Source organism: Nannobrachium achirus (assembly GCF_963921795.1).
Source record: "Nannobrachium achirus genome assembly, chromosome: 13".
Taxonomy (NCBI): Eukaryota; Metazoa; Chordata; class Actinopteri; order Myctophiformes; family Myctophidae; genus Nannobrachium; species Nannobrachium achirus.
The window spans coordinates 26,320,446-26,348,247 of NC_137833.1; the positions used below are offsets into that span (position 1 = coordinate 26,320,446).

At 41.3% G+C, this 27,802-nt stretch overlaps 3 protein-coding genes across 6 annotated transcripts in view; 1 reads left to right on the top strand and 2 right to left on the bottom strand.

Annotated features, from left to right (window-relative positions):
• klc1b (kinesin light chain 1b) overlaps positions 1-5,057 on the bottom strand; it is a 38,487-nt gene extending 33,430 nt beyond the window's left edge. For all 3 annotated transcript variants that reach the window (XM_080741138.1, XM_080741137.1, XM_080741139.1), the window contains exon 1: positions 5,006-5,057. The gene's annotated coding sequence lies outside the window, so the exon portion shown is untranslated. The remainder of the gene's footprint in view (positions 1-5,005) is intronic.
• A 2,950-nt stretch (positions 5,058-8,007) lies between these two features.
• On the top strand, positions 8,008-11,168 carry LOC308297632 (large ribosomal subunit protein uL2m-like). 2 transcript variants are annotated; one of them, XM_080741145.1, is made up of 8 exons: positions 8,008-8,105; positions 8,313-8,408; positions 8,742-8,952; positions 9,327-9,468; positions 9,586-9,701; positions 10,117-10,227; positions 10,395-10,468; positions 10,793-11,168. In XM_080741145.1, exons 2-8 carry the CDS (start codon positions 8,334-8,336, stop codon positions 11,000-11,002), a joined length of 939 nt encoding a protein of 312 aa, XP_080597271.1. In that variant the 5' UTR covers positions 8,008-8,105; positions 8,313-8,333; the 3' UTR covers positions 11,003-11,168. The 2 variants fall into 2 exon arrangements, with proteins under 2 accessions (XP_080597271.1, XP_080597272.1); XM_080741146.1 differs by having other exon boundaries at positions 8,021-8,151.
• A 2,600-nt stretch (positions 11,169-13,768) lies between these two features.
• LOC308297626 (phosphofurin acidic cluster sorting protein 2-like) overlaps positions 13,769-27,802 on the bottom strand; it is an 87,640-nt gene continuing 73,606 nt past the window's right edge. The window contains exons 17-25 of the mRNA XM_080741136.1: positions 26,804-26,914; positions 23,866-23,968; positions 22,803-22,835; positions 19,333-19,375; positions 18,877-18,919; positions 17,378-17,516; positions 16,563-16,786; positions 15,363-15,476; positions 13,769-14,972 (exon numbers count right to left, since the gene is read on the bottom strand). Of these exons, the coding sequence (XP_080597262.1) occupies positions 14,857-14,972; positions 15,363-15,476; positions 16,563-16,786; positions 17,378-17,516; positions 18,877-18,919; positions 19,333-19,375; positions 22,803-22,835; positions 23,866-23,968; positions 26,804-26,914 (926 nt within the window). The 3' untranslated portion in view covers positions 13,769-14,856. The remainder of the gene's footprint in view (positions 14,973-15,362; positions 15,477-16,562; positions 16,787-17,377; positions 17,517-18,876; positions 18,920-19,332; positions 19,376-22,802; positions 22,836-23,865; positions 23,969-26,803; positions 26,915-27,802) is intronic.

Below are 27,802 nucleotides of genomic sequence, written 5' to 3' on the forward strand. Positions count from 1 at the left end.
AAACACAGTTCTGTCACGGACCCGGTTCCGAAGTTATTATATTGCAAGTGTTATGTGACTTGTGTCTAAAAAGAACAGATCTACAATCCAAAATGCAGCATGATGTGACATGTTTTTTTACATGTAAATATATTTGGAGGGCCTATAGTAATGAGTCATGTTTAATGATAGGCTGCCGCTGCCAAAATATATTTAACATTCACCAACTTCATACATTTTTGTTAAGAAATAAAAAGCAATACGGTTGTATTAGAATTTATTGCTTGTCTCGTCCACCAATTTCTTTTTTTAAGGACATGGATCGATATGCAGTATCTATCAATAAATAATTATTAGCCACCCCCCATCCTTACTTAGAATGAAAGAGGTCTTAGCAATACCTCAAGACAGCTCAGAACATCTCAGATACACAAAACACAGGAAGAGGGGCTTTCATCTCTGCTTGAGAAGGCATGGCACTGAAGATCTGAGTTAATATTTCTGTGGTGGTAACATATCAACATGAGCTCTCAAATATCAAATGCGGTCACCATTTTTTAGACAGCTTGTTATTGCAACACAGAGACAACAGACATACTAGGTCTCTGGGGTTTAACACCACCGTGGATGATCAGACTTCACACAAACTGCTACATCAATGGAGGAGCATACAGGTGCTTAAAAAGGGTCTTTCATTCTGCTCAGGAGGATAGAAACAGGTAGCCCAGGATTTGTATTTGCATAAATAAATAAAAGTAACAGTACATTCTGACTATGCATCGCAGCCGGTCGTCAAGCTGGTCATGTTTTGCCACAAGCGCTAAAGATTTCCCCCCCTACTTTGTGTTCAAAATAAATGTATTAAACTAAATATGAACAAGCATGAACATTACACAGTAGAAATCCACTTGTAATATCCATTTGTAATTCATAGGGTGTACACAAAAAAACAAACTAAATGTTTGTGTTCACACTCAGACAGCTACAAAGCTACCATTCCTTTTCAAAGGAAGCCGTTACATGAAGATACAAAGATCTGACAACTGTAGCTTCCACTACAAAGTAACAACATTATCCTGATTCTTGAACCTTAAACTGGCTTAAACTTCACAGTAGCAGCTACAGAGCTAGAACATTATCAAGTGTTGATAAACGCACTTTGTTATATCTATTGCCAAGTAGTGCAAATAAAAGTTTTATCTGTGACATTTGTTAATTGATAATTAAATGCAGGAACATTTGTATGAAATATAGCTCCTCAAAATCCAACTTTCAAGCCTGAACAATAATAGAGCTATTCTCCCTGAATACCTCAATTCCTCCACAACCTATGCAGTGTCTCCTAAAGGGACCAACTCATATATCATTCATGCTAGCTGCTCTCAGCTACTTGCTGCTGCTTGCTGGACCACAAAACTAACCTCGGTTCCTGTGGCGGATCAGATCCACATCGTTTGGCACAGAAGAAAGACTGATGAAATAAAAACTCCTCCTTCGGCAATAGCTCTACTCTTTACACCCCAGCAAACGGCATCATTTAAGAAAAGGCTTTGCTACTACTAGTCCGTAGAGAAACAGGCGGCCCTTGATATCGAACAACCCATTCAGATGAAACGGCCAGGTTGATGCGACAGGAGATGTAGAGGAGACGAGAGCGGCTGCCTACTGGACGGTGACCTTCCCCATTTGATTTGCTCAGTCAGAGCAGCCAGCCTGATCTCAGAGCAGACATCAGGGACTGCTACCCCGCCCACACCGGCAACTAGGAGAAAGGGCTGGATGGATGAGGGAGGGGGAGGGAGCGAGCGAGCAATCCTGACACTGCTTCTACTGCCATCAGGACACAAAAGACCTAACAGCATAATGAGGCTAAAGGCGTTTTCACGAGCCACCAAGGCCCTGGCCCTGTATACAAAACAGTTCCAAAGGTTAAACCCAGAGTCTTGTGAGGTATTTGCAGAGGTATTCCAATTGGCATTGACTGACTGACTGACTGACTGACATTCATTCCCGGGCCCCTTATCCTAACATTAGCTGTAAGCCCTCAAATGCCTAACCAAATTCAGAATTCTACTCTTAAATGTCCACTACACTCTTCTCAGGCCCAGCAAGAATGTTACAATCATGTTATGCATAATAGGAACAACAGATAATGACATGTATGTGACACAATTTATATAATGTAAACAACAACATCTGCTCATATTCATACGAGGCTAGGAACTCTGGGGATTTTTTTATGTTTATACAATGTGACTAACATCACAGCAGTGTGTGTGTAATAGCCAGTATCTGACAACATGATAAAGTCAGAAAAGAAGGTTCAGGGGAGGCTAAAATACCTCAGTCACTGCAATGTCACTTCGACTACATGTTATTTTTCTCAAAAGGGAAAATCCATCCTAAGTTAGCATACACATTAAATGTATTTTAATGTGTTACAAAAGCCAAGCCAAATCAGATCCCAGGAGCCAATCAGAAAGGATTAATTCTGTCTGAGAATTCTGATAAACAAAGCAATTGTTCCGCCTCTGTGGGATTTGAGGGTAATTTGTTGTTTTTTTAAGATTAGTTTTTGGGCTTTTATGCCTTTATTGGATAGGACACAAGGACAGCAGACTGACAGGAAATGGGGGGAGAGATGGGGAGCAACACGCGTCAAAGGTTGTCCGGATCGGGAATCAAACCGGCGACGACGGCAGGCATCCATACCTATGTGGCTGGCAATGCCTAAGTGGTATGCGCCCGGACCAGTAGGCCAGCGGGCGCCCCGAGGGGATATTTTTTATCATTTGTGGGTGTCCGTGAGTCAATCCCATATTTCAGGACTCTGAACTTCCAGAAGAGGTGGGATAATTCTCTTATATTTCCTCCAACCCCCACGTATTTGTTTTTAATAACCTGGTACTTCCAATTCCATTGACCCCATCAATGTTTGGGGACCGTTTGATGTACTGTATGAAGAAATAAATACCATCCAAACCCAGTTCAAGGGTTATAGCAGTGTCACACCTAGTTCACTGCAACCCATCTCTCCACTTGCCTACCTATGATGCCCGAACACAACAGTGATGCATCAAAGGCGGATGCTGCGATGCACATTATAGCACCGCATGGGAAATTATATGAGATAATTGGGTAGAATGACCTTCATGGATTCACCCCTCCTCAGTCTGAGCAGTATGTCACCAGCAGTGAAACGTACAAGGGCCCCCTTTCATCTGAGCTCAGGTTGCTAAAGGCCCAGACTTCATTAGCATCCATCTGACCCACACATTATATAAGAGGCCTCCTGTATATACATAATCCTTTAGGCCAATATCAGCATCACTCACTAGCATCCGACCGTCACTGAGAGTAAAGTCAGAGTCAGTCAGACAGACAGACTGCCATCTTCTCATGTCAGCACCTCATTTATCCTAACAAACTATCACATCATCATCATCCTACTCCTCCTCCTTGAATACAAAACATCCGCCTCTGCAGGCTGATATGAAAGGACAGGGATGAACTGAATTACCCCAAGCAAGGATAATGATGCACTTGCTATTGGCAAGTGCAGTTGCTTACTGCAGCTAGGTCTACGAGAGAGCAAGACTGGGGGCTGCTGCTGTCCACAGGGAAGAACAGAAATCATGTGCTGCTCATGAATTAGAGAATATAAAATAGAAGCTTTTTTTCCTGTGCAGTTGCTATGGCTTGCTTACAGTTTCCAATAATAGTTCCCCCCCTCCTCATCCCTTGTTTCAACACACAATCTCTACTGTTAATAAACCATAGCTATTGAATAAGTAGATACAGGACAAACTGCTTCTCTGGAAATTCACAAGGTATCTTGGATATATATTATGAATAACCAGATTTGCACCAGATCAGACCCTCCTAGGGAGAAAGCTTTCTTAAGATAGGGTGTGGTGCATGTTAGTGTAGCAAATGGAATCCTGGGCCAGTGCATTTTTTAGGAAATCCAGGACTGCATTGCATCAACAACAAGACAGCAGCTAGCTGACCTCTGTGCCATCTCTCTGCATGTGCATTTCCCGTCCACTTGCTGTAGCTGGACACCACCAGGTCATTTTATCTTTTTGTGTTTTTTCCTGTACACCCTTTTCCCGTCCCAGCAGGCACAAAGAAGTGCCAGCCAAACCGGGAGGGTGTGGCAGCACATCAGGGACAACTCTAGGGGAAGTGCCAGTGACACTGTACCACAAATCATTTATCATCCTATTGAAACCAGCTGCTATAGAGACACAAACCATGACTGTTGAATCGGCCTGCCCAAGGTGCAAGGTGCAAGGGGAAATATCAAATGGAGCATCGCTCTGCCTTAAGGCTTGAGTAAATAATAGTCCAATGCCATCCAATACTCCTTCCTAACAGTTTTATCAGAGCATCTTGTAACCGTGTATTGCAACTGTTGATAAATCAAGTACATTCTAGAACAGAAAGATAAGATGTGACACATAGCTACGTGCAAATGTCTCTGCAGTAAGCTGCACCATATTGACTTGCATTAAATACAAAAGGCAGATTAAAAAGTCAATTTAAAACGAGGTGATTGTTTTGTGTTTTAAACACAAAACAACAGATCATGAATCTCTGTGTACCACCTCCATTATTAAGAAAAGAATGTCTGAATATCAGCCCCCGCGCGCACAAATACATTATACATTTTGAAATTAGATTTTCCAGTCAATGCCATTCAGATTAGATTTATTTTCTCAAATGTTGGGCATAATAAAACCCTAAAACACACCCAGACAGAGTGCACAGTCAGTGCCTCCTACGAAACAAACCCAACAGCTTGTTGTTCTTTTGCGGTCTCGTCAGCTTCAGCATTAGCATTAGCCCAGCTAGCATCACCACTCACCACTCCCCAAATAAGTGCCGCGTAACGCCATCGTTCAAACCGACTCTCCCTAAAAACGTCTAGAGATTATAATGAATTTACGCCGTCTGGCAGCGAAACGCTAAGATATATCGTTGAAACGGTGGTTATATTCGTGCTAAAATCATCTGTACTTACCGAGAGCTAGGTGGACTGACAGCTGCCTCAGCCCCTTTAAATCCAAAATGTCTGCTCTGTGTGTGCGCGAGCCGAGCTCCCAGCAGCCACCAGCACTTTGATGTGGAATGACGTCACTTTGTTTTCACAAAGTGGTGGGGGGAAAAAAGTACTCAAATGCACCATGTCTCAGTCAGTACATAGCCTACATTGAATTGAATTGAATTGAATTGAATCTATAAAGTAACTAACTAAAGTTGTCAAATAAATGTAGTGGAGTAAAAGTAGGCCACAATATTTGGATCACTGGTTGAGAACCACTGATCTACAAAATAACAAGTGAACAAGTGATATGGTTTGTCAAGACGAGAGATTGTTTTAGGCCTATTTTATTTTTTTTGCATGACGTGGCTGTTTAATGTGGCTATTTGAGAATCTTTGGAACGCCTTTTTGAAGCCTACTTGTCCAATGTCCATATCAGGTCGACTCGGTCGAGAACATCCGCACTATCACTTTTGACATACAGGGAATGTGCGCGTATGTCTGACATAATTAGGCCTTTGGACATGTGAGACAGGCATTTACCGTACAACCTGACCTACTGTCTCTTTCTCGTTGTGGGTGAAGAAGCTTTTCTCTTCGGAGATGAGTAAGCGTTCTGTGGATATTATAAACTGTACCACCGCTCCCCCTTGTGGACAACCGAGGGCATTGCCTACCCTCACATAAACACTGCATTTGAGATAAATCTCAAAATCATCTCCCCTGCCTGCCTATAATAAGATCCACTGGTCTCGTCTGGATGAACAAAAAACAAGACCAAGACTCCGAGAACAACATGCTTATAGATTCGTGTAACTGGGGAACTCAATATCAGGGAAAGGATGGCCTGAAACAATTAAGAGGACAAATCTATTCAACACCCAACACCTCTTGGGAATCTAATAATGAACACAGTAGTCTAAAAATAAATGAAGACATCTAAATTATATCCTCCTTATTCTCATCAAGCTGCAAACACTCATGGACACAGGCATTTTGTTTTGAAATAAGGATAGGATGGACAGTGATAACAAATAGGCCTACACCTCCTTTTTAAACACAAACATCAAGTGACACAGACTTTATTCTCCAAAATATGAAAAGGTAGCAGGGCAAATAAGATTTTAGTCCATTGAAATAATTAATTGAATTTAAGGGTTATAGAAGATTTTAAATGTAATATACAGATCTATCTGCTGTGAAAAGGATACTGGATTGGTTTGAAAATGGAGATTCAAAAGAACTCAACTACATGTCAAGAAAGAGACAGTGGTGTCTACATATTGACAAGACGTATTATTATTATTATTATGGGCCAATATGTATATAAAATATATTTTAAATATGCATGGTGTAGCCTCTGCAACATTTCTTTGCTGTGCCTATTTTGTAGCGTGTCATTTTGTTTTCTTGTAATTTTTTCCCAAGATGACCTCTGGAATTCTATGAACGGTTGGAAAATAGAGTTACACTTCTACTTCTAGATAGCATGTTATGTTGTAGACCAGTGGCTTTCAACTTTTTTCATGACAAATTATTTATTCTGCATTTGAGCTGTAGGTCAACCATTTTATGAGATTTAGTCTCTCAAACCCAAAACTAATAATATTTTGTCCACAATTCCATGCTGTATTTATGTGGTACCATAGGACTGATAATTCAAAATAACAATTCTTGTACATTCTCTAATTGTGTAGACTTCTTGGTGGACCCAGTTTCATTTTACGCTCTCAAGAGTTAAAGGGTCCATTTTTGATTATCAACCAAGCAGGAATTTCAGGGAGGCCATGAAGGCCATGCCCGTCGTTGCCCCTCAGTTTGGCTTTGTGCCCCTCCAAAAAATGGCATGCCCTGAGGCCACAGTGGCCTTAATGCCCCAGCTGACTGTACCACTTTGTACAAGCCCTGACTTCATGGGCTCCATATTTTACTATGATGAGTGATGACCTCATAGAGTCCATATATGGATATGCCATGGATAGTTGACCTGAGTTTCCATCTTTGGACATGATCATGGTCGATTCAGGATTCTATATTTGGGCATGAATGGCATACTATGACCTCACTACTATGTCTATGACACAGGCAAACTCAGCAGGTCAGTTTAAAGGTGGGCACAGATTCAGTCAGAGCCGAGGACAGTTCAACTTCCACCAAGGAGGCAACAACACCTGAGACTTAAGATCTTATAATGTTTCTGGACTATACTGGGACTAGACAAGCTGAGTTTTGGACGTCCTCTTTGAATCATGTGGGCAAGACACTTCTGGTTGGAGAGTAACCACCTTTACAACCATATTAAAAGGTACATTTGAGTTTGATTGTTATTCCAAAGTGTGGGCTACATATAAAACAAAGAAGATTTAACACGGGTGCAACCCACATGTCTGCCCTTGCTCGTCCCACAAATGCATGACATGTATTCTTTAAAATGTAAGCCTGTAGGCTATAGGCCTATAATAATTGATATAAGATAAACTGGGGAAACCCATGCATGTACCCTCTTTACAAATGGTACATTTAAAATGGAAATAAACAGGCTTTCCACTTCCCAGTGGAATAAAAGTTATTGCCAAGAAGCGTTGTTAAAACATGTAAATAATAATGTATACTAAACACTTATGAGCTTTTTGTTTTTATATTAGATAATGTTTCTAACTCAAAAGCAAAAGTTTGTTATGTCATTTTGTTTGTTGACTGTGTGACCTGCAGCTGCAAACAGTGACCTCAGTCATCTAGTGCAGTTCTACTGCCATCTAGTGGTTATGCAAAGCCAAAGCGACACCACTTTAATTTCTATCTACTTTCTTGGAGCATAATGCATAACATGAATAGTGTGGGCCTACTTTAAATTGTATGCATGTACTTTACATTGTGTGTGCGTGCATGCGTGTGCGGTACGGCACCACACCACTACTTGCGTGTGTAGGTGACCACGCCGTGCGTGTGTGCGTGCGCGCGTGTGTGTGTGTAGGAGATGGAAACACGTCATAATTATGCGACACGCACACAGTTCTGAAGGACAGGACGCAAATAACAACATGCATTACAGAAGTGGGATGATATAGTATTATAAAGGTTGGGTTAATATCATGTCTACTTATTAAAGTATCAATATAATCAGGTATAATACTTCAAATGTATTTTATTTTATTAATAAAACGTGTTGATTGGTCGTAGCATAGTTTAGCTAGCTAGCGGTGTAACCCAGAACATCTGTGTCATGTGAAATAGATATAGACCTATACAATACATAAACGTTTATTCTTTTCTCTGATTCTGCAGTGTTATCTTGACCTTGATATTATGGCGGTGTCTTCACTAAGTCGAGCTCTGCGGACGTTGTCTCTGTCCCAGTCTTCTACTCTGCTGTCCTCACCGGTAAGTCTAAAATATTGTTGGGAAATGATTGATTGATAGATTGATTGATTGATTGATTACTTTATTAGTAGTTCGCATAGGAAACGCAGAGGACAGTACAGTTCAGATACACGGTCTACTACTAATAGGATTTAAACCCAAGAAAGCACAATATGGTCCTTAATTGTATTCAATTAATTGAGGAATGAAATCTCTCTAACTCCTACACAGTATGTGAATTTAAATGAGAGTGTACAAAGGGGTTCCATGTTGTACACTTAAGAGTACACTTCAGAGTTACAAATGTATTTTTTTTTTACTGTGTAGCAAATTACCAAAATATCACGTTTACAGGTGCTGGGACAGGCTGTGCACCGAACGCACAGCATCCTCAACATTACACAGTCACCAGTAACTGTCCTGGGCACATCAGCACCATGCAGAGGCTTCCTCACAACGGCCGCAGTTGAGCAGAACCGGAGAGATTGGAAGCAGACACAGAAGGCAGGGAAATACACCATCAAACCTGTTGGGATGAGGAAGACAGGGGGCAGAGATGTCTCAGGTACAGTATATAGACAGACTGTTGTGTTTAATGAGTCATCACTGTAGCTGAAAGAACTAGAAAGATGCAAATGGAAATTGCAAGTGTGGTTGCCGTGATGCGAATTGCGCGAATGAATCTTAGCATTTGAATTTTCCCATTCAAGTCAATGGGGGGGAAAAAATGTTTACTTATTAGACGATGGAAGATGGAATAAAGTCGAAATTAAGTACTATAATCACACTATTATGAATTAAATGTACATAAACACATTCTGTGTCTTCTTAGGTATTGGAATTTCAAAGAGTGGTCACATGTTTAATATAGGGTTTGAAGTTCAATGAGAATGAATCGTAATGTTGTCATTTGCTTCCATGTTCGCTGTGTTCACTCAGGAAGGATACGGACACATGGCATTGGTGGTGGACACAAACAGTTATATCGCTGGCTAGACATCCATCGACTTCCCCTTGAAGCAGGCAAAGACAACCAGGTCTTTGAAGAGAAGGTTGTTGAAGTCCGTTACGACCCATGCAGGTGAAATGAAAGCCCTTTTATTTACCACAAGAGGCCAATGTCATTAATATTTTCACTTACATAAGTAATCACACGCAACTGACCGCACTGTTTGACTTTTTGTTTTTCTCTGAGTAGATCTGCAGATATTGCTCTCGTAGCCGGGGGCGAAAAGAAGCGATGGATCATTGCTACAGAGAACATGCAGACTGGAGATATCATCAAAACATCTTCAGTTATTGGCCGCATGGCAGGTATGAGTTCTACCTCTCAAAGTTACATACCCATAAGGGTCCATTTGGTTCATAACTATCATTTAGCCTGGGACCCCCTGGAACTCCCTCAAGGACCTCTGGGGGTCCCCGGACCCCACTTAAAGAACCAATGCTTTAGCCATCCTGTGGAGTGTAATGTTGGATGTGAAACATTTCTTTAAGTGTGTTTCTACTAGAGTGAGCAAAATACAACACTCTAGTCTAGTAATTTTCTCAGGTCTTCCACTGCTCAGTTTAGAGATGTACATTTTTAAACGACTTAATGACTTTTAAAAGATGGTGACATTTCTAATTAGAATGACAGGGACATTCTTTCCCCAGCCCTAGTTAACATCTGACAGTTTTGGTATGTGTTACCCTTTATCAAAATACTAATGCATTTGTCATAACTCAGTTTCAGCCAATGAGGGCGATGCCTACCCACTGGGAGCTCTTCCTGTAGGTACGTTGGTGAACAGCTTGGAGCTATACCCAGGAAAAGGAGCTGAATATATACGTGCTGCAGGTAATTATCATTCACAATCTAAGATTTGGTACATTTGTTTGTTTCTTACTACTTGTGTTAAGTGAATACAGAGAGCAGCTTAAATCAAACTCATTGGTATTAGTTGCTGTAACATTTGATAATTCTACCTCGGTTGAATAGTAAACTGTATTGTTTTTTTGCTCAAGGCACATGTGGCGTACTGCTCCGAAAGGTCAATGGAACCGCCGTCGTTCAGCTCCCTTCAAAACAGCAGGTTCAGGTAAGGTTCTTTTAGATTTGCGTGCTGATGTGTCTTTAAAACAAATTGTTGTTGGGTGGAAACTGTTCTTTTTGCATTTATCATCAAAAAATGTTTAAATGCTTTAAACTAGTGAACATAGCCGACCTACAATCACACAATGCCTCACATCGTGAGGCGTAGATCGATTTTCACTAGTTTTGTGCGACAGTCTTGTATGAAGAAGCAGGCCAGGGCTTTACTTTTACAAAAAAAACATACATTTGAAACTTGGAGATATAAGGTTTCTGCCTGAGACTGACAAAATGCATTTTACCTGAACTTATGAAATCATGTCACACACAGGTACTGGAGACCTGCATGGTAACTGTGGGCCGCGTTTCCAACGTCGATCACAATAAGCGGATCATAGGGAAAGCGGGTCGTAATCGGTGGCTCGGCATTCGTCCTTCGAGTGGCTTATGGCAAAGGAAGGGTGGCTGGGCGGGACGCAAGATCAAACCATTGCCACCCATGAAGAGCTACATCAACCTGCCCTCGATTGCAGCAAAATAACATGGACAATATCAACTGGACTCTGGATACTGACACCACCAAGTCTAACTTCACAAATGTAAAAAGCTAAAACTTGCATCGAAATGGAATGTCATTAAAATCATGTTTTGAGTGACAAATATAAATAAAGGCAAATGTTTGTTTGTACAGAAGATTAAAAACTTTATTAAACACAACTGCTTGTGAGAGCATGGAAAGAAACAAAACAATATAAAATTCCAAAACATATTTACATCTAGTAAAACATGCAAAGAGTAACCCATATTTTTAGTGGTAAAATTTAAAAATACTGTCATGTCATTTAAAATAGGGTTTGTGCAAAGACACTGGGTGGCATTTCAAGTAAACCTCGATTTATACTTGGCCCTGCATTGTGTTGCGCACCGAAAACAGATCTACAAGCTCTTGTCGCGCTGCGAAGCAAGCTTGTAAATCACCTGTTTTCGGGTGCACGACACTGGTGTGCCACCAAGTATAAATCGGGCATAACAGGATCAATGAGACAGCATGTTTAACCCTGGTAGTTTGACCTTAATGCAAAAGTGATGCTTATGGTGATTTCCTGCAGTCGTATTGTTAAATTGAAACATTGCTGCGAAGTCAGCCAGCTCATTGATCCAGTAATATAAAACACCCCCATGCTACCTCTAGATTCAGGGCAAAAAAACAAAAACAAACTCTTGAGGTCAAATACATTGAAATACACTTGTTGAATTGTGCCCTTAACGTTATTTAAAGGGCTAGCTCACATGAATCCCCCCCTAACCACACTACAACTCTGCCTTGGCTAGCACTTCATAGCCCAGGTATAGAAAATATACAAGGGCCAGGTAGGTCATCCCTCAGTTAAGAGAAGATAGTGAACACTTCAAAATGAAATAGAACAACCTGGCTGTACAATCGCAGGCAAAAACATAACGGTGGTAGGTGATGACTATGAGAAAGCCTTTCAATATGCGGCACATTGTAGTTGACCAGACAACAGAAGGCGCTTAACGCTATATCAACATAAACATGACCCACTACTAAAATTAGAGTCGATGTTAAAACAGAAAAATAAAAACTGCAAACCTTCTGATGAATGTAGGTAGTGGTTAATAGTTCAAACAAGGAGTCTTAACACTCCACCTGAAAACCAAATTGTGTCCCGATTAGAGCTGAAAAGGTGAACAAACCACAAGAAAGTGCATTACATAGTGGGAGAGCATTACAAGAATTGACATAATGTAGTGTTTTTTTGCATTGTACAAATCTAAAGTCATGGGGTTAAGGAAATATTTGGCATTTAGGGGTGGGGAAACAAGGGGTAAATATTTGTGCTTTCAATTTAGTGGAATGGACAAGTCGTAGTTCACATGGTACATCTTGTATATTTATATACAATACTATAAAAGTCTAACAAAGCTCGCAAGTCTTCCACTTTATAAAAACAAAAGCAACAGCAAAGAAAAACCCATACAAACAGAAGGCCCTTTCTGTGTCCACATTTTTTCCTATTGCAAAAAAGTTCACACGAGTAACACTATTGAGGGAGTACCATCAAACATTTAACACACACCAACAAAGACACACACACACACAGGCAGTGACAGGAATATCTGGCAAGAATCCATAAGCTTCCCCATCATCAAATCCTTTTAGACGGCCAATAGCTCACTTGACACTAGGATCAAAGCAGTCTTTTTCAAGTCAGACATATTTTTGAGAATCAAAAACGTACAAAAAAAAGGAGAGAAACAATAGGCCAATACAATACTGTATAGGTAATCTGTCAGAGGAGACTACATTTTAGGTTATGTACTATTTCCATATCTAGCCGCAACAAGGCTGTATTAACAGACTGCTAATATAATGTGTGCGTGTATGTACAGCACACGCATAACATGTTTCGAATATGGCCAAATATAATTATGCCACACAATATATTTATATATATATTTTCTTTTTTTTTACAAGCTCAGTACTCTCAATACAGATCTCTGTAATGACAACAAACGATCAAGGCTATTAGCTGGCTGAAGCGTAATAAAGTACAAGTGTACAATAGTTAAATGCTCTGCTGGTTGGACTGTAGAACAACATTTGACTTTGGCACATCACTATACATCTGGCCCTAATCAAGAAGCACAGACCTTAGATTTCAGACAACCTCTGTCTGTGTGACAGGCAGTTAGTTGTCCAATATGTTTGCGAAGGATTCAAATATACTTTGACCACTCTTCAACAAATTAAGTGGGAGCCAACACCTTGAAATGAAATGCCAAATACATTACAGGTGGACATTGCGATTTGGAACGAAATGCATCCATCAGCACCTTAAAAAGAATGAGACGTGACATAGTCACAACTAAAGGGTTTTCTTACATTTGGCATTCAGCTGTAAGAGAGCTAGCTGTAATGACCCTGTTTTCAAAGTGGTTATAACGGCACAGTAACTCCAGCTTCAGGTAATGAATCTTCACAAAATCCACAATGTTCATTTAAGAGGGTAGTGTACAAATATTACATTTGTACCAGCATTGAATAAAATTCAATTTAGTTTTAGTCCCATTTTAGTCATCGCAAATGTTTTAGTTTTAGTCTAAAGTTTTAAATCTACAGATGATTTAGTCAACTACAATGTTTTGGTGGGCCTAGATGACATCGTAATGGCTGATTTGTACTTGGTTGCAAAATAGCCCATCTACAAGCTCACAACTGCGACGCGTTGAAGATCTGCTCTTTTCAACACCCGAGCGCAACCAAACTAAATGAGTTGTCTTTTAGTTCTACTGGATCTCTTCTCCAATAGTCCGTCTCTATCATTTTAGTCAAGTTTTTATTTGACGAAATTGTCAATATATTATTTCATCATAGTGTTAGTCATCGTAGCTTAGTTTTTATTTAGTTTTCGTCAGTGAAAAAAGGTAGTCGAACATTTTTTAGTCGTCGAAATCAACACAGATTTCTACACTCTTGGGAGTTAAATGAACAGTGAGGATTTTAGCGAGTATACCGACATGACACATCAACTTCAAAAAAAAAGAAAAGAAAAAAAGAACGGTAATCCTTTTAAACAACTGTTTACATGTGTTATATAAATGCATTATAGCTACATTCATAATAGCTACCTTCCCAAATATGTTGCTCGCCTTGTTATAGATACACTGTGTGCTTTTAACAGCAAAAGGCAGAAACACGTAATATGTAATGTTCCTTACTATAAAAAAAGGGAGAATTTGTAGTTGAAAAGATGAAATAAGAAGACAAGTCAGAAAACATAAGACTTGAGTTAGAAGGGAAGGATTCCATCTAGATTCACAGCAATATTCTTTTTGACTTTCAGTTAACAAACACGAACACGCAAATGATCTCACACACGCGCGCCACTGCACATCACCATCATACTTCTCCATTGTCTATAGAGCAACGATAAAAAAACAGGATTTCACAGAAATAATAAAATGCTAATGAGAACAAAGTGCAAACACAGCTGCCGTTACCGAAATGTGGCAAAATTGTCAGAAAAAACTACAAAACTAAAAAAAAAGAAAAAAGAAAACACATTCGAGGCGGCAGCACGGTAACTTACAAAATATTACTTGTCGTTCTTTTTGTATATATTGTGTAAAAAACAAAACAAAAACTCAACAACAACAACCAACAAGGTCAACATCGATAATATCAACTCGAACAACGTGAAATGTTTTGTGTATTTTAACACATGGTTACGTAAAGTCAGTAAGGTTTCCACAGGAAAACTATTACTGCCGGCCCAGGGAGTTGGCTTTCCTCTCCTATCTCTGTAGCCTCGCTATGAGACAAGTGCAGGGGAGAGTGTGTCGGTGGCGGTCATGGGGGGTCGGTGGCTAAGGTCACATGGGTTTAGTGTAACCGAAGACCCCCACGGGGAAATGCTTGACATGCGTTGGCCACTGGGCGGCTAGCTGGAAGAACTTGACATCGTTCCACTCGACTCCATCGATGGACACTGAAAACAAAGCGATTGACAGTCATTGAAGCACCTGACAATCAGCAAAATTGCACCCAATCCATTTCTTTGGAGTCTGGGGTTGTACGATAACGCCTGATATACCGTATTCACATTATATACTGTATCTCTCACGCACGCACGCACGCACGCACGCACACACACACACACACACACACACACACACACACACACACACACACACACACACACACACACACACACACACACACACACACACACACACACACACACACACACACACACACACACACACAATATTTAAGTACACAATTAAATTTGGACATTATGCTCTCAAACTTTTCAGGCTGTGAGCCCCCAATCCCTTTGCATGGCCACTAGATGGCAGTAGAACTCCATGAGTCTCACCTCTCAGCATGGTGTGCTGATGCTTGGCTGTGCAGATCAGCCTGCTGATGCCATCAATCACTTGGCTCTTAGAGTCCAGGTCTTTCTCCTTGGGCTTCTTGCTGAGGAAAATCACTATGAAGGAGAAAGAATACAGTATCTCACCAATAACCTTTATAGATAAATAATAATCCTTTACGTACACATCTTTAAAGCTACTACATAATTTATATATTTTTCACTTCTCTTCAATTTGACATTAGACCCAGAAATATTACTCTCGCCCCTAGCTCCCTGCTAGTGTTGTTGTAATGTCGATGATATAGATTTTATATAGACACTAGTTACAGTGAGAGAGAGAGATGGGGAACTTGGGGAAGGACATGCAGCCTAAGGTGGGATTCGACCCCAGGCTGACTGCACCAGGGGTCATCAATATGTTCATACACGGACACGTGTCTGTGGCAAAGACTTGTCCTTGGCAAATTTTAGATTTTCTTTTTTACACACCATTATAATGTTCTTATTGTGATCCTAAGACCCAATTACTGAATGTCAAGTCTCCAGGATTTCTTCAGAATATGACACTGATTTGCTATGACACTACAGTATGTATGGCACGTTAGGAGTCCACTAGGACAGCGGTTCTCTAACCTTTTATTTTGCAAGGAACCCCTTAACTCAGAGTGTACAAATGGAACCATGGACCCGTAGAGTTAATTTGATCACTCTCACAGAGTTACAGAACTGTTATGGTCATACAGGGCTATCTCTTTATGCGTTTCTGGTAATATTTTTGTCTGCTCATTTTGTATGTCCAAAAATGTCCACCATAAGCCAGCATGGTGGTGACCCCTGGCCTTAATTTATACTGTGTGTGCAGTGGTGGAAGCAGAAGTAAAAAGTACAGAAATTTGAAACACAAGTTTCGGCCGTATGTGACATGTCCCTCACTGCCAAACACGAGTTTCCCGAATTGGCCGCCATTTTGTTTTCTTCCAAAATGGCAGCTTCCTACTTCCGGTTTCGGTGTGATCACGATCGCGAAATGCATGTTAGACTTGATCCGTGCATGATCTGTGCAGCATCGTACATGTTAAAAGGTAAGAAAATGGTGGCAGTGAAAGACATTCGTCGATAGAAATCGTGGCAGTAAGTAGGTTAAGTAAATGTACTTAGGTAGTTGCTTTACACCACTGCGTGTGTGAGCAACGTGCTAACCTTTCTTGTTCTTCTCCTTGGTGACCACGGTCATGGCCATGCTGTGTGGAGCGCTGAGCTCTCCTCCGCCGGGCAGCCGGCTGACCTGCAGAGAGCGGAAGTTGCTCTTCAGGGTGTTCTTCATGCCCACGTCTCTCTTCTCGCCCTCCTTCTTCTTCTCCGGGCCCTGCCACGTCCAGTAGTCCACCTGCAGGCCCATCACCTCGCCGCCCACGCACGGAGAACTGGGAGTAGTGCATCATTGAAAGAAAAGTCAAACTTTGTTTTCCGCAAACCCCACTGTACACAGCACATTGTAAAGATTGTTTTTTTATGTTTTATATTATAGCCTAGTTACAAAGATAAAAGGGATCAGCCAAGACTGGAAAAAGGTGTTTATGTCATCAGTATCTACATGTCGTCTCTGTTAGGTGGGAACCCCATGTGTCTGAAACTGTTACTTTTCAGGATTCAAATACAAGAACGGCAACAGTAGCAGATCGACAAACACGAAACGCGCCGCTTTGTGCGTGTTTCGCACAGCATTTCGAGCTTGTGGATCTGCTGATTTTGTTGCTTTTGTGTGAGTATGATCAAGTAAGGCATTCATTTACGAACAAGACACAAAAAGCTAATATATGGAGATAAGAGGTTTCTGCCCGACAGCAACAATAGGATATATTTCGTTGCTGTCGAACAGAAACCTTGTACTGTATCTCTTTGGTTTTTGTTTTGGACACACAAGGTTTCCAGACTTTCCACCCAACGGGACAATAATATAACTTGATAATCAGCCGTTGAGGGCTGGAGTTTGTGAGTATTGCTTCGTCACATACCCAGCTCCAGAGAGGGCGGTGGAGACAGACGGGGACTGAGGCGGAGTGCTTCCTATCTCTTTACCATACGGACCAGCCGATGGGGGGGTTGGGGAGGACAGGACGCCTGGGTTGCCCCCCATGGCATCATCTGAGTCCACTGCAAATAGGAAAATACATGGTCTAAAGAGCAGTGCTTCCCAAACCTTTCAGCTCCAGACCCAAAAGAGAAATGTGACGTCTTATTGGGACCCAAAAATATACAAAAACTCATTTAGTGCCGTCGAATGGGTTTCACGAGTTATTCCCAATGGTCCATGCTGCCACCTACGAGTTGGACAAGTTGCTTATTTTTTACTCTGGATGGCGCTGTTCGCTAGCTTATGGGTCGCTAATTATTTCCAGGGTAACCGGAAGGTCACCTGACCGGAACAAAAACAGCTTGCACTTTTGTTTTGGGGAAAAAAAGGAAAAAGTCTCATATAGTGTTAGTCTATGGGACGAGTGGTGGAAACGGGGTGGACGTGGAAGCGGCTATCTTTTAAGTGGATTGTCGCGAGTGGACGGGCCAGGACACGCATCTTTTGATGCCCACGGGTGCGAGCAAATTGGAGCGATGCTGAATATTCTATTCTAGTAATTATATATACTTTATATAGCAACATGTCTTTTGTAAAAAAAAAAAATGAATTCAAATCTGACTTATCTGAAAACGTAGGTCGGGTTTTGAGTGCGTTTTTAGAATCAGCCTCAGGAAACAGATTGTTTTAAATATTTAATCGCAAACCCCAAAAGAAATCGGACACAGACTCATTGTTTGGAAAACGGTGGCCTCAACGTTTTTCTAAGATGAAAGCACCTTCTGAAACACATCCGAGTTCTACCCAGATACACACTGTCTGTCTACTCTCTAAAATCAATGCTGGCCATAATCTTTATGAGCATGAACATGATAGTCTTGGTATTCCAGGAAGTAAATCTGGGTCACTGGTTGAAACCTATACACAGCAGTGCGATGCATGCATGCTGTGCTCATACATAAATACAAGCTGTAAAATGTTACAGCCCTTATAATATATTTAGATCACAGAGGGGTAATCCCTTGGTGGCTGAGACTGAAACTCTGTGTGGACTGTCTGTGAGTACTGTATGCTCAGCCCTCTCTCACTGTTCCTCGACAACCAGTGGTGGGAAAAGTATTCAAATTTTTTACTGAAGTAAAACTATCAATACTGCAATATAGAAAAACTCTGTTAGGGTGCCCTCACACCAAAATACCTATGAGAGTGGAATCCGCGTTCCGCCAATGCATTTCAATGAGAGTGAAGCGGTTTCATGCCAGCAGAGGATTTCTGCAAAAAACGCTCCCTTCTCATTGAAATGCATTGGCGGAACGCGGATTCCACTCTCATAGGTATTTTGGTCTGAGGGCACCCTTACAAGTAAAAGTACGGAATTCAAAATGGCTAATGGTCTAGACATACATTAGTTAGCATGCCTTCAAAAACACACAGCCTTACCTGAGGTTGAGAGGCTGTGCTCCACGATACCAACCTTCACAACCTGAAAAGAACAAAAACAAACTTCAAAACAACCAAAGTCTGGCACGGAACGCATTTGCCACAGCTAGGCCTGTCACATTTATTAAATATTCGTCTAATCGCAATTATTTGAGATGGTCGCAATTATTTTTACATGATCGTCAATCGTTTCCATGTGGCAACATTTTCCAAAAATAGCATGAATGAAGATTTTCATGAAAGTATATAATGTGTCAGTAATTTGTCAAATCTGCACCTGTGGAATTTGTGATTATAAATGATGCCTAAAAGCCAAACTCAAATCTCAAGTTTAACGACAAAATCGTTAATCGCAATTATTCGTGTGAAAATTAATCGTCAACTTAGATGTTTAATCGTGACGCCGTGTTTTTCACTGTGCGCATAAAAAAAGGTATAATTAAAATCATGTCTTACCCCAATAAATGGCACAAATTTCTGACAGGAGTCGTCATCGGGGCTGTGGACAGAGACACAGGGACAAGCGGCTGCTGTGAGCCGGATCAGAGGGAATGGGGCTTTAAGGTTTTCAACACTCCAGGGTCAGAAAAAAAAATGAATGACTCGATGGCCCTGGAAGAATGATGGCCTGTGGCACATGGCACTTCATGTCCCATCACAGTGGGATGTGATGGCACATGCCTGGGTTGGTCCAGTGGGTGGAATGTGGTTATTCTGGACGGGAGGGAGGGGGGGTTACGCTACAATGAGATGAATGAAACGACCGCTCCTTACAACCAAAATGACTCAGGGGGGTGGGGGGCATCTTAACCACACTAAGCCTGGCTATTTTGGGGCATGTCATAGGATATAAACATTTTTACAACAAAAATAGATCGATATACAAGCTCGCGCCGCTTAGTGAGCTTGTGGATTGTCTATTTTTTGCTGCATGACAAGTCATTTAAAGTAGACAGGGTTGGAATTAAGACAAGGCATAGGGTTCTTCCAGATAAATGACCAACAGAGGAGATCATGTTGGATTCGGTGGTGCTTATTTTAAACTGCACCAGGGCGCTAATAAGGAAACTGCGGGCTGTAGATGTCACTGCACTGACCAGATTGAAGGATTGAGCAGGCCTGAGGCGTGACCTTTTCAACATGCTAGGACTAAACTGAACGCCCTTCTGTTCCCTGTGTCATCTGAGTGGGATTAACAGATGCACTGCATGGCACGCAGTAATCACCTGGCCTGAGCAAACACACCCCCAGAAGGAAGATCACTTCTGTTGTTGAGCATGAAATACAGTTCAAATGCCACGGTCTCGTGAAAACCACACTTGCTGTTTGGATCCAAATCGTTAAAAGAGAAGCACCGTTTATCGAACTACCGTTGGAATATAGAAATGTTAGAAAAAAGGTAATTCACGCCGTGTTTTCCTGCACATGTGAGTTTCAGATGTCTCCCTGGGCTGAGAAGAGTAGCCTGAGATCAGGCTACTGTGTGGTTTTGTTAACTTCTCCTTGTACTCACTGTTTAACCACCGTTAAATCTTAATGAATAGTGTACCAAATGTCTTGACGTCAGAACCGCGCCTCCCGGCTCATAAATAAACAAGAAAGATGCAATTCTGGGAAATTGCAAGTGTGGTTGCCGTGACGCGAGTCACACTTGCAAATGAATTCCGTCTTACCATCTGCATTTCCCCATTCAAGTCAATGGAGAAAATGTATTCACTAATAAATGAATACATACATTAAACTACAGTATATAACGTATCTCTAAGCAAGATGCAAACAGACAAGTCCTGATGAAGTCGGTCGATTTACATATGGCTCGAGTGCGTACCAACAAAACTGAGGAGTAGCACGGCAAAATAAAGTTTATCCGGAAATAAAGTCGGACAAGTACTATAGTCTGGGTGCCCTGATATAGCCTGACTGCAAGCGTCAGACTCTATCACACACTCACTACCAACAGGGGGTGGTGTTGTGCAGTTCCTGATCCCATTCAATATGACAGTCTAACGGTGTGGTGTGGCTTCCCTAAGGATCCCTGATGTCATGAAGGTGACGTCAATCCTGCTCAAACGGGGAGGCACAGACAGGCACACAAACGCTCTCCTAGACCAGGGGTTCACAAATACTTTCAGCTCGAGACTGAAAAAGAGTCCTTTAGGTGCCGGCTACACGGAGCTGGATATTTCTGAAGCTAGACATTTGCTAGACATTTTTTATGCGGTTGGGGCGTGCAGCCACACGAAGCTGGATATTTTGGCCGCGAAGCTGGATATTCTTGAAACCGGATAAATAAGTGGAGACATTGAAAAATATCCGATTCACTGGATCCGTGTAGACATGGAACCCGGATATCTCTGAAGACTTTTCTGTGTGTGTGTGCTTGTCCCCCTAGTGGAGGTCTGGGGACTTATTTTAGACCTAGATATCTTTGTCATGTGGACCTAGATATTTTTCTATGTGGATATCTGAAAAAACGGGGTATATGAAATATCCAGCTCCGTCTGGCCTAGGCCTTAGTGTCTCCCTGGGACACAAACTTAAAAAACTAATCATGTAAAAAAGCTGTAAGTGATATACTTAGTAGTCTTTGCTTTATTTTGCTAATACGTTAAATCTCTATATTCTGACAGTAATCATTGTTATTAAGTGTCTGTTGAGTAACAAGGGTCTCCCCATCTCTTTAATAAAAAGAAAATAGATTTTCAGGTGGGTCAACAATTACATCATAATCAACAAAATATATATTTTCTGCTTACCAAAAAGCTGGAGAGTCTATATACCAGTTATTACTGTGGGAATGTGAATGTAAAGCTATTGGACAAAAAAATTGATATTTAATAGTTAGATAGAACAGTTACACCTCTGGACATGACACTACTAGTATGTTGGAGATTTTTTTCTTTTCTTTTCTTTTTAACAGTTATCTCAAGTCAATGGGATTTTTTCTTATTGACCAGTGGGGTGTGGTTTTGACGTGAGATATTGGTACAATATTGGAGTCATGGGACCTCACACTCATCTTAACACTTTACCTGGAACGTTTTAACCACTTTAACCATTATTTTATACTTGACTATTGAAAAATAACAGATATACAAGTTCACAGCGCTGCACTGAGTGCTGCGCTGCAAGCTAGTAGATCTGCTATTTTTGATAAATTGTCATTCTTTTTGCAAATCTTCGAATTTATCTTTTTAAAAGCGAACATTTGTAACTCAAATATTTGCTTCTGGGGGGTCCCTGGAACAACACATTTTGAGATGGGGGTCGGTGGCCAAATACATGTAATTTTGGGGGTTCCTTGACATGAAGTTTGAGAACCACTGATTTAGAAGAAGGATTTAGAAGACATTTATAGAATCGGGTCAATATATTCAAAGACTTTTGATAATTTATAATTTTTTCAAAAATAGCACATCTACAAGCTTGTATATCTGCTATTTGTTTAATAGTTAAAGCATAAAATAATGGTTCAAGTAATAATGCGTTCCAGGTCTCAAAGGGTTAAATCACCTTACATAACCAATGCCATTGTCTTTCATGTTGACGGCGGAGGGTCCAGAGACAATTTTGTAAACTCTACTACCGTCCACTTACCACCGGCAGTGGGCTAAATAACCATCAACGTCACATGAAAGAAATGGTGAATTCTCATTTAGAGTGTTAATATTGTTTAAGGTTGTTAGGCATTTCTTCACACAAACAGAAACGGAAAGGAATGACAGTCAGAATCAAAGTCACAGCAAACCAAGGCAGACAAGTCAGGACAGAGCGTAGTGAGGTTACAGTGAGACGAGTGAGTATCGAGTGTGAAAGGGGAAATGTGTTGACACACGGCAAGACGCTCAAACCAAATGGAGAACGGGGAGTGTGTGTGTGTGTGTGGGGGGGGGGGACCAGGGTGTAAAAACAGTTGAATAAGATACCTGATGTAAAAATCAAAATACAAACTTCTCTTCCTTGAATGCAAAGCAAAGGGAGCGGAAGGGGGAAGAAGGAATGCAATAGTGTGTTAAATTGTCATGTTGTATCAAGCACCTCCTGTAGACTAGGAGGCCACTCTGACAAAGAGAGGGAGAGGTTTGATCATCAAGCCTCAAAGGACAAAACAGCCAGACAGACAGATACACAAGCAAATAAACAGGGTCTCTGTTTTAAGGCGGCAAGCCGAGGGGAGTCCTTGTGTGTTTGTAATGTGCCTGGGTTCAATTTATCCCTGCCTGAGCCTGTGATCTCTCTGATGGAAGGTGGGCTTAAACAGGTCCTGGATGTCTCGCTTGCCTTTGGTAGCGTCAACAGTGTTGATTTTGAGAGCAAATTTTGATTTAGTTTTAGTCATAGTCTTTGGAATATATATATTTTTTGAATATTTTTATTTAATGTTTTAGTCAACTAAATATCATAAGATTTTGTCAACAAAAATGTATTGTCTTTTAGTTCTACTGGATGTCTTCTCCACTAACATTTTAGTAATGTTTGTGTGTGCGAGTTTGCATGCATGTGCATAATATTTAGATAGATGTTTCCCACATGCAATTCAATTCATATTCATTCATGTCTCCTTATGACAAGGATCAAGCCATTGCAGACAGTGGTGTGTTCTACCGTGATACGGGGTATATGTAGTATGCTGTGAAAAAAAAATAGAAAAAGCGTATGCCCTCCTGAACCTTTCAAAGTAGCGTATCTGATAGGCATTATGCACTGGAGCATGCGCTGGACCCAGGAATGGCTGCGGATTGTAGATTATACTATGCCCTCAAAAAAATTCTATAACACACCACTGCTTGCAGATGAGTGTGTTTTTCTAAGATGTAATGTTAAATAAAGACAGCAGGGGTTACAAGCAACATCAAAGCAGCATGTTAGAAATCATTCAAACAGACAGGCATGCAAGATAACATAACAGAAGCACAAATCATCCCCACCCCCACACATACACACACAGAATTATGCAACGATAGCGTCACATAAAGCGAATCAGCTTACCTCTTCTGCTTGTAGGTGAGCATGGCTTCTGAGATGGGGAACTGGTGGGACACGTTAGCGCCTGCCAGGTACTGAACAACTCGTCCTGCTACATCGATATTATCTGCCAGAGACACACAGCACTGCAGTGTGAGAAATATGGCTTCCCATACACGGCGCCGGAGGGCAGTGTCAACTTTGACAGCAACTCTTGATTTAGTTTAGTCATAGTCTTTTGCATACAATTCCAGTCTAACTAAACGTTTTAGTCAACTAAATACGATTATATTTGACTAAACCTATATTTGATTTGGTCAACAACAACAAAAATATCAATAATAGCGGTTCGGGCACCTAGGCGCCAAGCCTGCATCACGGGAGTCCAGTTCCCGACGAGCTTTACTGCGTGTCTCTCCCCATCTCCATCTCCCTGTTTCCTGTCTGTCTCTAACGTTAAACTTTAAATAAAGCCCAAAAAGCCCCCAGAAATATCTTATCTATATCTATAGATCTATAAACATTATAATAATAAATAATAAGAGATTGACATCATAGCTTAGTTTTTATTTCGTTTTCGTCAGTGAAAAAATCGAACCAAGTTTGAAGTGAGCGGTGCAGTTCATTTCATCGGCATGTGTGCGAGACGCAACAGCGCCACTAGGTGACCAGCGGTATTGCAGCTCATGCTCAGGCTACATACATGCATAGTAACCTATAACGCATACTAACCTACACACACACACTCGGTGTACCACCGCTTCTAAAGGCTAGTCAACAAACCTTTTTTTCGTCATAATTTAGCAGACGAAATTAACACTGCATGAGACTGAGAGTTCATTCAAATGCTAATTTATACGTGAGCAGCTAGATTAATGTGTGCGTGTTCTATAGACTCTGGGGTTGGTACACAAAGACCTACTTATCGTCTAATGCTTTCAAAAATACCAGTCAAGCACAAGACAAGTGGGCCAGATATGAGCCGCCATACCATTAGGTGTTTCTCATTCAAAGCGGGCCCAGAGTGATCTGGCACGGCCCTTCATTTTAACTCGGTGCTTCACTGCACTCCAGCTGGCAAACAAAGTAGATTGAAGTGAAAATAAATCCCCTGTCTGTAAGCAAGCGTGCACAACATTGCCTACAGTGTTGTGCAGACATGTAATATTAATGAATAATAATTCGCCGGGCTCTCATGGGCCGTCATTGGAGGAGGAAGCAGTGAATTCTCGTTCAGCCAATTCTCACTTGTCCTTCTGAATGTATTTTGAGAAGTTTGCGTGCGCTGGCCTTAAAACGGTTTTGTTGCAAGGAGTTGCATTGTTGTGGTATCTAAGAAAGTTTTTTTTACCCTATTCTGTACATGAAGTGTTTTATATTTGTGATGATATTGTAATTTGGTGTTGTTTTTTTTATACTATATTGATGAATTAAATAGGCGGGCTCTCGTTTCTGGCGTTAAGCGGCCGCGCGCGACCCGCTCCGGGGACAGTGACAGGTGGGGAGTTTGACTGTGGCGGTACACCTGTCAAACAGTAACGCAGGTGTCCTAAGGCGGGCTCAGGGAGGACAAAAACCTCCCGTGGAGCAGAGGGGCAAAAGCCCGCTTGATCTAGACTTTCAGTATGAAGCGTATGCCCAATACGTTGTCAATGGAAACAAGTCCACTGGACTTTCTTGGCGATCCTTTTAGACTTTAGAAGTGTATGACTGTACTTGTGACTTTGTCATTTCTGTCTAATAAAATATTCAATCAAAATTTCAATCACTCAATACAACCACCTCATGGTTCAGCATCGAGCCACAGCAGATATTTAGAAATGAAAAACAAAAAAAGGGTTGACAGCGGTCTCCCAATCCAGAGTACAATCTCTGCTCCCCCCCCCCCCCCCCCTTCCTCCACACAGAATTACAGGTGACCACACAGCAACCTCAGTCGTCTGTCAGATGACATTTTCATTGTTGCTTGGTTCTGATCAAGTTTGACAACCCTGGAGGATAAATGATTGAATTGCCCCGGAGTCTGGTGAGTCCGGATGAGCGCTTCCTTTCATCACGCGGCTGGAGATGGGTTTTCTAGTGGTTGAGAGGGACAGTGTGATGATGGAAGCGAGCCTGTCCCCGGTCACCGGACCTCGCCTCAACATCCATCAGCCTCTGACCCGCACTCTGATCCCATTTCTTTCTCTTTCACAGTGAGTGAACATGAAACACACTAGCGGCCTGTTCTGTGTCCAGATGCAACAACTACACTATGGAATCCTGAGTGTTCATTTAACTCTTGAACATGTACGAATGTATGAGTATGACCCTTACTGGTCTATTTGTTTACATTTTGTGGGCGCTCACAGTTACAAATGGACAAGGTAATAATGAGGTATTACCGGATATGTAGGGTATAGCGGCTGCACAATTAATCTAAAGTACCGGTAATCAAAAAACGTGATTTCAGGTTTCACAATTACGTAATCGTGAAACTTGGCAATTCATTCAAACCTCTTATATTAATCGGTCACCTTGCCCTCGTCTCCCCATGATTACACAAGTTAACAACCAGAACATTTTTTACAACCCATCTCCACATCCAGCAGGCTCACAGGGGAACAATAAAGTCAGGACATCACATACAGTGCCAAAGATATGGCAGCAATAAGCATAAAGAAAATAACAAAATCATTGTATAGAGGGTATGCGCATGCATAAAGTGAATGGCAAATCGAGTAGCAAAGTGAGTTTAACATCGTTTAATGCAATCAGATAGGACTTTTCTGTTTGGATGTATGGGCTGTCAAGGCCAGAATGTAATTTTTTGCCACTCAGTAGGCGTTGCCGCATAACTTCCGGGTATGATGATGATGTCACGCGCATACCCTCTATTCAATGATCATGGTTAATAATAGCATCAGTGATTACAATCAGGATTATAACTTTAAGACCCAGTGGTGAAGGTCAGCGGTCTTACCTGAGGTGGGCCGTTCTGTCCTGCAGAACAGTTCCCTCCATGCGGTGTCCATGAAGATGCTGTTGAATCTGCTGTCGAAGGAGGCCACGTATTTGGCCAGCGGGTGAGAACCTGTGGATGAGTGGAGACCCACACGGCTCCGTTAAGTTTCAATGTTGATTTTTATTTACCCATTAAGACCTGAGGCCGATTCTACAAATGTCTTCTAAATCCTTATATGATTTTTGAAAAAGGTATGTTTCTGTGATCAGTTGTTCGCAAACTTTTTCATATCAAGGAACCCCAAAATTATATGTATTTGGTCGTGGGCCCCCATCCCAAAATGTTGTTCCAGGGACCCCTCTAGAAACAACGATTTGAGTTACAAAAGTTCGCTTTAAAAATCAAATGAACCGGATAAAATAAAGCCTTCATTGGCCCTCGCAGGGAAATTAGGGTGTAAAAGCAGCAACAACAGTATTTAACTCATTTAGTGCCACCCCTTTCACCACTAGAGGGCGCCCAGTGGCCATAGAAAATCCCATAGAGATATGCTGGTATATGCAGAAGCCCTGCAGCCATGACTTGCCTGAACACTTTCCTTTGTGCATGTACAGGAAGAGGATGAAGTTAGCTTGAAGTTAGCTATTGGCTACCAAGCATTTTAGAAGCCTTATTTTCGTCAACTTAGCCATGATTAAACCTTGCACACCTCATGCATGGGAAAAAAACAGAGAAGAATGAGCTCTAAAAAATCCAATGCAATCCTGGATTGCATTGGAGTGGATTTGTGCAGTTTGTTCACAGCTTTCAAACAAAAAAATCCGATTGGAAATCCGTTCAGGCATTCTTGAGATAATCGCCATTATGTTTTACATGTTATGTAAACAAACATGGCTGCCCTGTATGTTAGATGGGGTTGTATGGGGGTGGAACATGCAAAATCGCGATTGAAATCATGTTCACCAGATTTGATGGGGTCCAAAAAAAAAAAAAAAAAAAAAAAAAAATCAAAAAAAA

Bases quoted from the DNA above. Each gene is read 5' to 3' on its own strand.
- LOC308297632 (XM_080741145.1), top strand. From the start codon at position 8,334: ATGGCGGTGTCTTCACTAAGTCGAGCTCTGCGGACGTTGTCTCTGTCC. The intron at 8,953-9,326 runs GTACAGTATATA...GTGTTCACTCAG, and splicing joins AGGGGGCAGAGATGTCTCAG to GAAGGATACGGACACATGGC. The intron at 9,702-10,116 runs GTATGAGTTCTA...GTCATAACTCAG, and splicing joins AGTTATTGGCCGCATGGCAG to TTTCAGCCAATGAGGGCGAT.